We start from the raw sequence: 13,196 nt of genomic DNA on the forward strand, positions 1-13,196 counted from the left end.
TCATCGCGAGCACCCACTCCACCTCCTCAGTGCGCGCTCGAGGTTTTTGTTTCGCAGGGCCAAGCGCTCAGTAATTCAGAGGGCTCGCGCACACCGGCGGAACAACAGCATGCTGCGGCAGAAATCCAGCGAGAAGAAAGTGATTTAAAATTATCGGAATACGGCCTTCAATCTTCTGCAGCCCGATCCTTCATTGATATAGTAACATTTCAACAGGGAGATACTAAAAATCAGGCTATCGACGGGGATAATATTTTCCACTAGTAGGCTACTATGGAGGACCAGCTGCTGTGCTGCGAGGTGGACTCCATCAGGAGAGCTTATCAGGACGTGAACCTGCTCAACGACCGAGTTTTACACACTATGCTGAGGGCAGAGGAAAACTACTTACCGTCGCCCAACTACTTCAAGTGTGTTCAGAAAGAAATTGTCCCTAAAATGAGGAAAATAGTTGCTACATGGATGTTAGAGGTTGGTTTTTCTGCACTTAAACTTCTCTTCTGCCCGAGTGTCGCTGCGAACTTGTTGATAGACTGTCGCTAGCTTATCTACGCAGGCCAAAACACAAGAAATTAGTCTTAACGTGAACGTTGTGAGTCTTGGAGTGGTTATTTCACTGTGTATGTTACATAAATGCTCTGAAAAGTATGTCCCCAAGAGTGCTGGGTGGTCTCTCGACTATAAGAGCAGATATTGGCTACAGGCTGCTCTCACTTTCCACCATGAATTCCTTTGTTAGTGATTGTTTCGTAGCCTTTATTTCTAGAAGTTTATGAAATGTAATTACATCGGGATTTTTTCCAAAATAACAGCAATGTACACGTATGCAGTCTGGCCCGTGCCAGTATTGCGCGCCATCTTTGTTGTCGTAGCCTATATGAGAAGGATTTTAATGTCATTAAAAACTTATAATATCAGCAACAATGACAGTAACTCGGTTAAATCAGCCAGAAATGCAAATATATCAAAAGACGGTTGTGTACATGCTGCTTCTACTCGTTTGACTGGTATCAACTGGTAAAGTTCGGTTTGCTTCTCAGAGTCACTGCTGTATATGAAGGTCGCTAAGAAAAAAGGACATTGTTTAAAATTGTTAAAGTAAGCTGTTAAATAAAATCAAACAGTCGGATTTGATAAAACAGATAATGTTTAACATTAACGTAAAATTTTGGATTGAATTCTTTGTAGATTTATATTTTTAATTAATTTCTGAAATTATGCCTCGGACAGTAAAAGGAAAGTCGCCAGCACAAAGCTCAGACAGAAATAATTTTTTTGTCAATTCATATATGTCACAGTTCGACACATTTTACTCTTATCCGATCATGCATTCGACAAGGATCATTAACATGTTGATTTTACACACCCTCATAATTTTTAGATATTTATAAATATTTTTTGAAAAGATGACGAAGTTGAAATTAGAGTGAAACTTGCATCGACGCCACCTTTGTGTCTCAGTCAGAACTGACTGCAAACTAATTCCCAACTGTTTTCATTACAGCAGCAGTCTTACTTATACTGCTCTAATTAAAAAGGTTAAATTTTGACCCGTGAAATCGAGTTGAAATTAAATAATCGAATATTTCAACTCTAAACTCAAATAAATTAGATGTCCAAAATATTTTTTTACATTTCTTTTCAGATGGTTTTGGCTAGCTCATCTACTGGCTGCAAACAGCTGTGGAATAAGACATAGATCCAGTGGGGGCAATGACTTACTAATACACATGAATGGGGGAATTTTCTTCCAGCAACCAACAGCAACCTCTAAGTGCTTTTCTCACCTCCCAGGTCTGCGAAGAACAGAAATGTGAGGAGGAGGTTTTTCCTCTGGCTATGAACTATTTGGACAGATTTTTATCAGTGGAGGCCACCAGGAAAACAAGACTACAGCTGCTGGGAGCTACCTGCATGTTTCTAGCTTCCAAGATGAAGGAGACGGTGCCCTTAACGGCGGAGAAACTCTGTATCTACACGGACAACTCCGTTCAACCCGGAGAACTGCTGGTAATCAAGTTCTACAGACATGGATGTTGCATAACACATAGGCCTACAGTAGGTCTACATGAACAGTGTGCTCTGGAGATCACATGACCTGAATACAGTGCTTGCATATGGGGTCTGTCAGTGTCAGGCATGGTTGGAAAGCATAGATTCTACTGAAATGTTATAGACACATTGATTGGTTGAAATGGGAAAAAAGAATAAATGTAGCTTTAGTGCAGCACTGTCTGAATGGCTGCTTCTGACTTTTTCGTGATAACTAGAAGGGCTCTCTGACTTCCAGAATGGTGTCAGTTACTGCCAAGAAAACACCACTGATTCACAGTGACACCTAGTGGCAGTATTGCAGAGGTGCAAAGGCAAACAATGCAGTATATACAAAATAAATAATGATTAAGGGCTACAACTGCAGGAACTGGAGTACATTTTCCTCTACACATAGGTCAGTTTTAGCTAATGCCTCTTATCTGTTCTGTCCACAGCAAATGGAGCTGCTGGTTCTCAACAAGCTGAAGTGGGATCTGGCTTCAGTCACGCCGCATGATTTCATTGAACACTTCCTGTCCAAGTTGAAGATCTACCCTTCCACCAAGCAGATCCTCAGGAAACATGCCCAGACCTTTGTGGCTTTATGTGCTACAGGTACAACAGAAAGCTAATGTCTTAATACAGGTTAATGTCTTCTATATTCTTGTGCACAGTAAACTGACTTAGGAGAATATTTATAAAAGATGATATAAAAAAAGAACATTTATTTGTCCTGTAAATACATGAACTTAGCTTAATTATGGCAAAATCATATTCGTTTTGATCTGTATTGAGATCATAACACAGTTATTTATTGAGTTTAGAAAAAAACAACAGTGAATTTTCTTGAACTTTAAATATAATTCAGGGAAAAAGCAATATAAAATGTGACATCAATTGTATTTATATACATCTGAGTTTGCACTACCTCAGTTATTATTGTGAGACCAGTGACGCACACAATCGTCACTTGCTGTGTGCAGTCCTCCCACAACCCCCATGTGCAGTCTTTATGTCGAACAACTGAGTTCTACTGGCTACTACTACATCTGAGTTTTAACTTTCTTGCTGACCAAGGGAGGGGTTGTAAAGGAAGGGTGTGTGTTGGATTGATAACACCAGACAAAATGAGAGTATCACTGTGAAATGGAATGCAGTACAGTTATTATGTTATCTCGATTTCTTTTCTTTTAATTGTTGGGTAAAAAAATTCATAGACAATAAAAATTGCTCAGTCATATTTTAAAATTTCTTTTAAAATCACATTTTCCTTGTTCTGTTTTTGTTGTGTAATCTGCTGATTCTTCTGTATTTTCTTCAGTTCAGTGTTTTCTTTTCTTCTTTTTTGTAGACCATTACAATGTACTGACACATAGAAACACATTCCTGATTTTAAATTCGATTACTGGTTTTTGCCCCTTTCTACACAATTTCTGATCATGACTGTGATGTTAGCCTCATTATTAGTTTGTTGCTACCCATTCTTGGTTGTAACACATGCTTTGTGCTGTTTGCACAGATGTCAACTTCATTGCGAGTCCTCCATCCATGGTGGCAGCAGGCAGCGTGGTTGCGGCTGTACAAGGTCTCTATCTGAAGAGCCAAGATGCCTCCTTGTCCTCACAGAACCTCACCAACTTCCTGTCACAAGTCATTCGCAGTGACCCAGTATGCAAACACACATTCTTCCAAACTCATGTTTGAATGTGAAAAAAGGCACTGATTGCGGTGTGAGGTGTTCACTCATTGTTGACTTTGTGCTTTACAGGACTGCCTGCGAGCATGTCAGGAGCAGATTGAGTCGCTGCTGGAGTCAAGCCTACGGCAGGCACAGCAGCACAGCAGCACAACAGAAACCAAACGTGTGGATGGGGACGTGGATCTGTCCTGCACACCGACAGATGTGAGAGACGTCAACATCTGAAATGACTGACAGATGTGTCACACAGTGATCTGATGCTCAAGAAAAAGTTGTGGACAGAGGACCTTTCTGGTATCATGGCTGACATGTCACTCACATGCTTGTATGACTGCCAGGATGGGGCCGAGCACCCCCCGCTGGCCCCACAATTTTCTGCCAGTGTCCCCTCCCACCCTGGGAAAAGAAATGAACACTACAGAAATGTACAAGAGAGAAAAGAAACCATATACTGATGATCTGTGAGGGCTGGAGCTAAAACAGCAAAGCTGATATTTGAACTCATATTTTTTCTTATTCCTTGAAATATTACTAGGAATCTTCAAATTACTGCAGACTCAGCATGCCTACTGAAACATCCCAAAGTGTTATATACAGTAGGGTTTTGTAGTCTGTCTTTAGGCCTTCATCCGAGAAAGGCTTTTTTCCCTCTATCTAGAAAGATTTAGACTAAATGTCCAAGCTTCCATGTTTGTCTTCTTGCTGTGCAGACATTCATATGTCTATTCTTGCTTAAGTTTAGTCACTTTATTATATATAATTTTAGATGTCTTCATCAATTAGTCTTATACCTCTCTTTTTCCAAGTTTTGTTTTTTTTTTTTTTTTAAACCAAGTTGTTTGTATGATTTTAGTGATTGTGGATTGCTGATGTTAAGGTTTGCATAAAGGTGGTTTTTCATTCACAGCATTAGCTCTACCCATTTAACCTTGCTGTTGTTTTATAAGATCAACTCACTGCACAACCAAACAGAGCAATCCATAGTCTGTTACATTTTATTTCTCTTTGTAGTTAAACCTAAACCATTCCAACTTATTTTTTAAAAAAGCACTTTTGGTCAGCTCTGCTGATCGTCTATAATGAAAAAAATCACAGTGACAAAGTTTGTAAAACAGCACGAAAATGGAATGGAGGTTTGGGCAGGAGTCTTTTGGTGATGGAGAGTCAGAGGCCTGGATCTGATTCATCTAATGGGACAAAAGTTGACCATTGACCATTATGGCTTTTTTTAAAAAAAAAAATAATTAGACAAGACTTGAATGCTACTCAACACTGTCAGTGTTGTCTCACGAGTCTCATAGAGCCAGTGGCTATCTGTAGTTGCATTCAAGTCTCAGAATCGAGTTTTAGTTCAACAGATGTTTCATACTGGCCAAGCTGCTCTCACATAGCATTTGCTAAACCTCAGTGTGCAGAGCCCAGAGCTGAAGGTCCAGAGGAAAAAGTAAATAAATTTAGTAGTACTTAAATTTTTATATACAAAAGTGTATTTATTTTTTTTAGCTTCAGTTTTTAAGTTTGCCATTTACTTTGGCCTCACCTACTGATGTTTAACTATCTCTGCCTCCAGAGCAGCACTGCCTTCCAGAAATATTTGTAAAACTAAAACTCCAGTCAGCCTCCAAATCACCAGGACAGCATCTCCTCCGTTGTGCCATCTCAGTTCAAATACTGCTCATGGATTCTGGGTAGGGGAAGAAGCTACAACAAAGAGGGGGTGTTGAGACTATTGACATGATTTTGCACAAAGCTAAAAGACATGGGCTGTGTTTCCTGCGGGCTTGCCTTAAAAAAGAGGGGGGAGGCAAAGCTGGTAAGAGCACAGATGGGCGAAAAGGTGGCAAAAGGGTTGAAGGCTCAACAGGGAGGTGTGTCTTAATGCTGTAGAGTTCACGTCAGGGTTCCTACATAGGACATGGAAGTTGTCATGAAACTTTATATGTTCAGATGAAGAGATGACTGCAAACAGGGTTCTTATTCTGACAACTGTGTTGGAACCCTGTCAATGAGTTTCTGGTTGTACATTAAGAATAGAGAGTAGGAGAGAAACACTCCTTGTATTCTGCTGCTATAAAGAATAAATCCCAGCTATGTGTTTAAAAAAAGATGAAAAAGATGACAAAAAGTAAAGGATAAAAACAATGCTTTTCTCTTGTTTGCTGCTACATTTTTGGATTTTGATTTTATATATATATATATATATATATATATAGATCTATGTATATCTATATCTATATATATAGATATATAGATCTATGTAGATCTATATATATCAGTATGTCAATATAGTGCCAATCTAGAGTTGAATTTTCTCATAGAAAATTGTTATTGACATCCATTGTTTTTATGTAGATTCTATGTGATCAGTTTTCTGTTTGTAATTACACAATATGATTTTCCAAGCTATTCCAAAAAATAAGAAAAAAATGAGACAATGTACAGAAATGCTTTGATCCACAATACCTCATGGGACAGTCAAGATTTATCTCAAATTTTTAGTCGTCTTGTTTGTTTAGTTCTTTTTCTATTCTACTTGTTGGGTCAGTGCCTAATAGCTCTGTTAAACCTGCATAACATGAAGCATCTGTGATGGAAACCGGCAAGTCCAGGGCATGCTTTGATACTGGTGCCATGGGATATGTATAACTCTGTTGAGTGTTAAACTGTCTCGGTGAAAGAGACTTACCCCCCCTTTAGGCCCATAGTGGCCTTTTTCCTTTCCCCTTTTTATATTTATAAAAGATAAAGCTTTTTGCTCCAACTTTCAAACTGTCATTGAGTTCATTTGAGTTTGTAACTAGTCAGTGTTGTGCTCTGTAAGCCATAGAGTGTTTTTGTTTTGTTTTTACAAATCATTCCACACAGTTGTCTACTTCATGCCGGTTGTCTGCAACTGGGACAAACAGTGTATTCATATTTGTGTAAACTACACAATAAAAACATGAATTAGATGCAGTGTGAAAAACTGTTTGTCTGTCCTTGTCCACAGTAAGATAAATGGAGTGAACTGTATGTTATTGATTTTGAAAGCTCAGTAACATGATATCCACATCATCCACTGGTAAGCCACAAGTGGTGTTATGTATTTGGTTTTCAGTTCCATATTATTAAGTTCGTCTAAGTTGTAAAACACCTACACTAAAAACTAAAGTGACATTCACTCAGACACAGAGTGCTGAATTGGCTTTACAGCTGCACTGTTCTATTTTCCTCTTTTCTCTCCCATTTCTGATATGACTCATGTTTAAAGTGGACTTAACTAAGCTGTGAGAAGACATGAAACTTCAAGCAAGTCTGCATCAATTTGAAAATCTCCCTGTTTGGCTTTCCATCCTCTGAAAACAGTTACAATGTAAAATCATAGTTTCAGATTGCACAATGAAAATATGAAATTTTAGTTGTTGTACAATTATTTAATAACAAATACTGAAATGCATTTTTGAAGCTCCGCAAGACAATGTTTGCCAAAAGAAGCCAACACCATTGAGCTTTTTCACCTGTTTTTAAATGACCACACCACTGCATCTGCAAAAAGAAAGAAGTGAGGCGGGACACTATTAAGATGGAGGTAATACAAGGCTTTAAAAACAGTTGAAAGAGAAAAAAGGGTTTCAGTCTGGACCTAAAAGCTCCAATGGTTCCTGAAACCATCAGGCAGTTGATTCCAGTCCAGTCCAGTGATCTGTGAGGTCTCACATCATTATACAGCGCAGGTCTTCAGACTGAATTTTGAATAACTTGCAGGTGCTTGATAGAAGTCCTGTCAGAGGCCTGTTGCAGAAATCATTTTTTTTCAATTCAGTTTCTTTTTCTTCAAAATCCTATTTTATCATAACTTTCCTGACTTTGGTCCAACCCAGTTTGTGACTGATGTATCAAAGGTTATCTACATGCACTAAAACAGTCAGTATTAAAACCTTATACAACTGGCACAAAAATCTGATTGAAATATAGCAAAATAATTATCTAAAAGTGGACTATGGTGGATATCAAAGTTTGGTCTTATGCCATTTGTGTTTTCTGCATTCTTGGTTCGTTACCCTTACACTTTCTGTTTATATGTGAGTCATTCAGCAGAGCCAGATATTTCACTCGAAGTTAGTAATATTTTTTGTCTGAAAAAAAAGCAAACAAAAAAAACAGATCAGCAGTATGCTCATTTATGTTCCTCTTTTCTTTCTTTACAACCATAGCTCAGATTTGATGCAACAACCAATCCCAAGTCCCCAGTAGGGGCATCGTCCAGCACCCATCCCAAGAACTCCAGAAAGGGTGGCTATGACCCTCAGGCGCAGGGAAGCAACCCTTTTCTTTCACCAGGGTAAAACCATGGGGCTTTAAGTAACTATAAGTAACCCCACACCTGCCCTCTGCCTCTCACCTGGAGCAAGTTCAGAAAAGAGGAGTCCAACTCCTCTCAAGGGGTTGGTTCCAGAGCCCAATCTGTGCAGAGAGGTGAGCCTGATTATATCTATATCTATCTATCTATCTAGATATATATATATATATTTTTTCCAGCCAAAATAATGTATATACACACATCAGGAAAAGAAAAACATGCATACATATTTAATTTGTACTTCTATACATATAAATACCTCTCTCAAAGTTTGATCAAATTACAATAACACTCCGTACTGTTACAATGTTTTCCCAACAGATGGCATTACCCTTTTTTATTTACAATATAGAGCGCCAAGTCACAACAAAAGCTATCTCATGAAACTTTCCAATTAGAGCAGGTCTAGACCAAACTCTTTAATTAAATTGTAATATAGAGAACCCAGCATTACCCCTTGACCAAGCGCAAGCACTTGGCGACAGTGGCGAGGAAAAACTGCCTTTTAGAAGGCAGAAACCTTGAAGCAGACCCTGGCTCAAGATGGGCGGCCATCTGCCTTGACCGGTTGGGTTGAAGAGGGGGCGTGAGAGAAGGAGCACACAAGCAGAGATGCATAGCAGCAGTAATAATACCATAAGTAGTGGAACTGTAGATAATGATAATGACATGAAGTATACAGAAGGTATTATGGTGATTATGATAGCAATATTACTAACAATAATAATGGTAGCAGCTGCAGCAGAGTAATAACAGAATTAAAACTGATTATGACTAAGCAGTAGTAATCACATTAAGTTTCGAGCAGAACTGCAGCAGGAAGTCCAACCACGATCCATGGGAACCTGCGAGACGAGAAAGCACAAGGACTCCAGGAAAGAAGTTGAGTTAGTGATTTGCATTAATGGGACATAAATGTGTACAGAAGGAGAGTTAGGGGAAGAAAGAGCTCAGTGCATCATGGGAGGTCCCCTGGCAGTCTAAGCCTTTAGCAGCATAACTAGGGGCCCGCCTAGGCCAGCCCTAACTATAAGCTTTATCAAAAAGGAAATTTTTTTGTCTACTCTTAAATGTAGAGAGGGTGTCCTCCTCCCGGACCAAAACCAGAAGATGGTTCCATAGTAGAGGAGCTTGATAACTAAAGGCTCTGGTTCCCAATCTACTTTTGAGGACCCACAAGTAGCCCTGCATTTTGGGAACGTAAAGCTCTGGTGGGAAAACTATCAACTCTTTATGATGGTGATATGATGGTGATAAGATATGATGGTGTCTGACTGTTCAGGGCTTTATATGTGAGGAGGAGAATTCTAAACTCTATCCTGAATTTTATATATATATATATATAGTACAGGAGAAATATGATATTTCATGCTGGTTCTTGTGAGTAATCTTGCAGCAGCGTTCTGGATTAGCTGGAGAGTCTTTATAGATTTATTGGGGCAGCCTGATAGAAGGGAGTTAAAACAATCCAGCCTGGAGATAATGAATGCATGGACTAATTTTTCTGCATCTTTCTGACTTAGAATGTGCCTAATTTTTGCAATATTGTGGAGGTGAAAGAATGCAGTCTTTGAAATATTCGATATTTGTGTGTTAAAGGACATGTCCTGGTCAAAGTTAACTCCTAAATTCCTCACAGTAGAGCTTGAGGCAACAGCTAAGCCATCTAGCACTGCTATATCCCTGGATAATTTGTTTCTAAGGTGTTCAGGGCCCAGAACAATAACTTCAGTTTTGTCTGAATTTAGAAGTAAAAAATTGCAAGTCATCCAGGTTTTATGTCTTTAAAACATGCCTGAAGTTTGACTAGCTGATTTGTTTCATCTGGTTTCATTGACAGGTATAATTGTGTGTCATCTGCATAACAATGAAAATGTAGTGTTTCCTAATAATATCACAGATGGGGAGCATATAAAGGGTGAACAGGACAGAACCTTGGGGAACTCCGTGACTAACTTTTGTGAGTATGGGCGATGCATCATTAACATGAACAAATTGAGATTGATTTGATAAATAAGACTGAAACCAGCTTAATGCAGTTCATTTAATGCCAATTAGGTGTTCCAATCTGTGCAATAAGAGGAATGGTCAGTGGTGTCAAATGCAGCACTAAGGTCTAACAGAACAAGGACAGAGATAAGTCCCGAGGTCATTTGTGACTTTGACCAATGTCTTCTCTGTGCTATTGTGGCAGGACGCAATCGGTGGTCCGATCAGTTTCAGCTGGGTTGGGATTTTGGCCAATCATTGTGGGAGGAGACTGCTTAAAAGCGGGTAGAGAGCACCTGTCTCCCTTTTTGGCTTGTCAGAGGCTGGGTCGTAGCACTTCCTGGCATTCCCCCAGTTCCGTCCTGGCGTGGTGGTAGAGGCCATTGGGGGTGCGCTATGCTCCACTGATTGCTCGCTGCGGGTTGTTTCTGTGCGGCGTCTATTCCTCTCCTCCAAGCTGTTTCGTCCAGGACTGCCTGATTGGGGGAAGTATAACCCAGCTGCTGCGCAGTGTCGGCCGATCAGCGAGGGAAACCACTGCTGCTTTGCCGGGGATTGTTGGCTGCAACCGCGGCTAACAGCTTTGCCTCATACCGGAGATCGTTGGCTGTAACAGCGACTAACTGCTCTGCCTCATACCGGAGATCGTTGGCTGTAACAGCGACTAACTGCTCTGCCTCATACCGGAGATTGTCGTTGGTGACAGAGATTGCCCGCTTCTGCTTTACGCTGGATACGGCGTGCCGTCAGAGGGATTAACTGCTTGTCTCGCCTTGGGCTCGATTGCTTCGCCCCGGGCGTGCGCCGTCCTACTGCAACCGGCTTGGCCTCTGGCTGGCCGTTCGGCTGGTTGGAGCTTCTCCCTGCGGTGTAGCCGATATACATCCATATGTATATGTTTACGTGCACTACTGTGTGCGTGTGTGTGTATGGCGAAGAGTGAGTAGCGGGAGATTATTCTGGTGTGTGTGTGTATGTGTTTATAGTTTCGTTTTTTCCTTTTCGTTTGTTTTGTTTTCTTGGTTAGTGGTTGCTTGTTTTCCTTTTTATAACCTGTTGATTTTTGTGGTTTCCCCCATTCAGGTGCTGAACCTACGGTGGTGGATGGTCCTGGTGGCGGTGTCCCTTTTGTGTTTTGCACGTCGTGTGGATTTTGTTGTCCCAGTTTTGGTTTGCTTCACGTGTGGTGTTCCAGGGGTTCTCTTTTTTTTATTATTATTGTCTGGATCAAGCCCAGGAGGTTCAGCCCTGATTGGTTTTTGTATTTGAGTGACAGGTTTGTGTTTTCTTTTTTTTGGATTCATGTATTTTTCAGTGTTTGGTTTCTTCTTTTCTTTTATTGTAAATAAACGGATTATTTTTATTGAACTACGGTCTCTGCCTCAGCTGTGGACGAACCTGATTGTATTACCTATCCTTGGGGAGTTAGTCCCCTGGAAAGAATTCCCTGGGTGAAACTCCCAGGGTGGCGTTGTCTGGCAACTGGTGTCGATTTCCATAGCCCCTTTTTCTCTAGCACGCGGAGGTCTCGCCCTCGCGCCGCCACACTATGATAAGCTCTAAAGCCAGAATGAAAATTCTCAAATAAGTTATCATTTTGAAGAAAGTCACATAGCTGATTGTCGACTGTTCTTTCAACAGTGTGTGTGGTTTTTAAGTAGAGGTTTGACTACAGCTACTTTAAAGGACTGGGGTACATAGCCTGTTATTAGGGACAGATTGATCATGTCTAATAGAAAGGTGCTAACTAAGGGTAAAACTTCTTTGAGTAGCTTAGTAGGGATGGGGTCTAAGCGGCATGTTGTTGACTTGGATGAATATACAAGTGAATATAACTGATGAGGGTCAATAGGAGAAAAGCAGTCAAGATAAGTTTCCAGTGTTTGGATGTTGATTGGTACCAGCTGAGGTCAGTAGGTGTTGAATTTTGTCTCTAATGTTTAAAATCTTGTCATTTAAAAAGGTTATAAAGTCATTGCTGCTGAGGGTCACAGGGATACAAAGCGCAATAGCACTATGGCTCTCTGTCAGTCTGGTTACAGTGCTGAAGAGAAACTCAAGAAAGCTCAAGAAACCTGGAATTATGTTTGTTATCCTCAATTAAATTTGAGTAATTGGCTGCTCTGGCAGTCCGTAGGGCCTTCCTATATAATCTAAGACTGTCTTGCCTGAATGAGCGAGATTCAATAAATTTGGAGGAGTGCCATTTCCTGTTAAGTTTTTCCCCATTTTGCTTTAATTTACGAACCTCTGTATTATACCAGGGTGCAAGTCTCTTTTGTTTTATGTGTTTCTTTTGATTGAATTGATTTGAATTGAATTGAACAGAGTCTATCCTTGTCCTTAATGAGCTTGCAGCACCTCCACAAAATGGTCAGTTTGAGAGGGACTACAATTGGCATAAGACTTTTGCTTAGTGTTGTAATGTTCACTAGTATCGGGACATGATACTGAAGTAAATGACAGTAGAACTGCTTCTTTAAATTTAGCCACAGCACTATCAGACAGGTATCTAGTGTAGGAGTTTTTTTGGTGGTATGCAGTCAATAGTACAAACTCAAAAGTTATTAAACAATGGTCAGACAAAAGAGGATTTTGTTTAAAGACTATTAAATGTTCTACTTCAATGCCAAATGTCAGAACAAGGTCAAGAGTGTGATTGAAGCAGTGAGTAAAGAGTAAAGTAAATAAAGAATTTCCCTTCGGGATAAATAAAGGAATTCTGAGTAGTTTATGTACACACTGACAGAAGCCGATTGAATCTAATGGAAAGATAAATGCTGCTCAAATGCTATCATTACCATCGTCCATGTGGATGTTGAAATCACCCATAATAATTACTTTATTAGTTTTACGGACGAGACTCCATAGGACAGCAGACACTACCACCATCACCCGACCATCACCATCTTCACCTTCCATATCCCCCGTGTCTTCACACCACTTCACACCAGCCCCCTCCACCACCATCAGCCCCCATTCCCCTACTGTCCACCCCTAGCCCCTCCTCACCCTCCTGCCCCCCTTAACATCAGACCAAGTGAGGAGAGAACTGAGGAGGCTGAAGACCAGAAAGGTTGCAGGACCAGACTGCTTAGGGACTCTGCTGACCAGCTCTGTGAGGTGGTCCTGTAC

General features: G+C 40.3%; 1 protein-coding gene across 1 annotated transcript; it reads left to right on the plus strand.

Moving 5' to 3' along the window:
- Nucleotides 1–39: 39 nt before the first annotated feature.
- ccnd1 (cyclin D1) lies at nucleotides 40–6,698 on the plus strand. Its single transcript, XM_046379569.1, has 5 exons — nucleotides 40–471; nucleotides 1,795–2,010; nucleotides 2,490–2,649; nucleotides 3,554–3,702; nucleotides 3,803–6,698. Exons 1-5 carry the CDS (start codon nucleotides 274–276, stop codon nucleotides 3,956–3,958), a joined length of 879 nt encoding a protein of 292 aa, XP_046235525.1. The 5' UTR covers nucleotides 40–273; the 3' UTR covers nucleotides 3,959–6,698.
- Nucleotides 6,699–13,196: the final 6,498 nt, after the last annotated feature.

This window comes from Scatophagus argus, chromosome 1 (assembly GCF_020382885.2).
Source record: "Scatophagus argus isolate fScaArg1 chromosome 1, fScaArg1.pri, whole genome shotgun sequence".
Taxonomy (NCBI): Eukaryota; Metazoa; Chordata; class Actinopteri; family Scatophagidae; genus Scatophagus; species Scatophagus argus.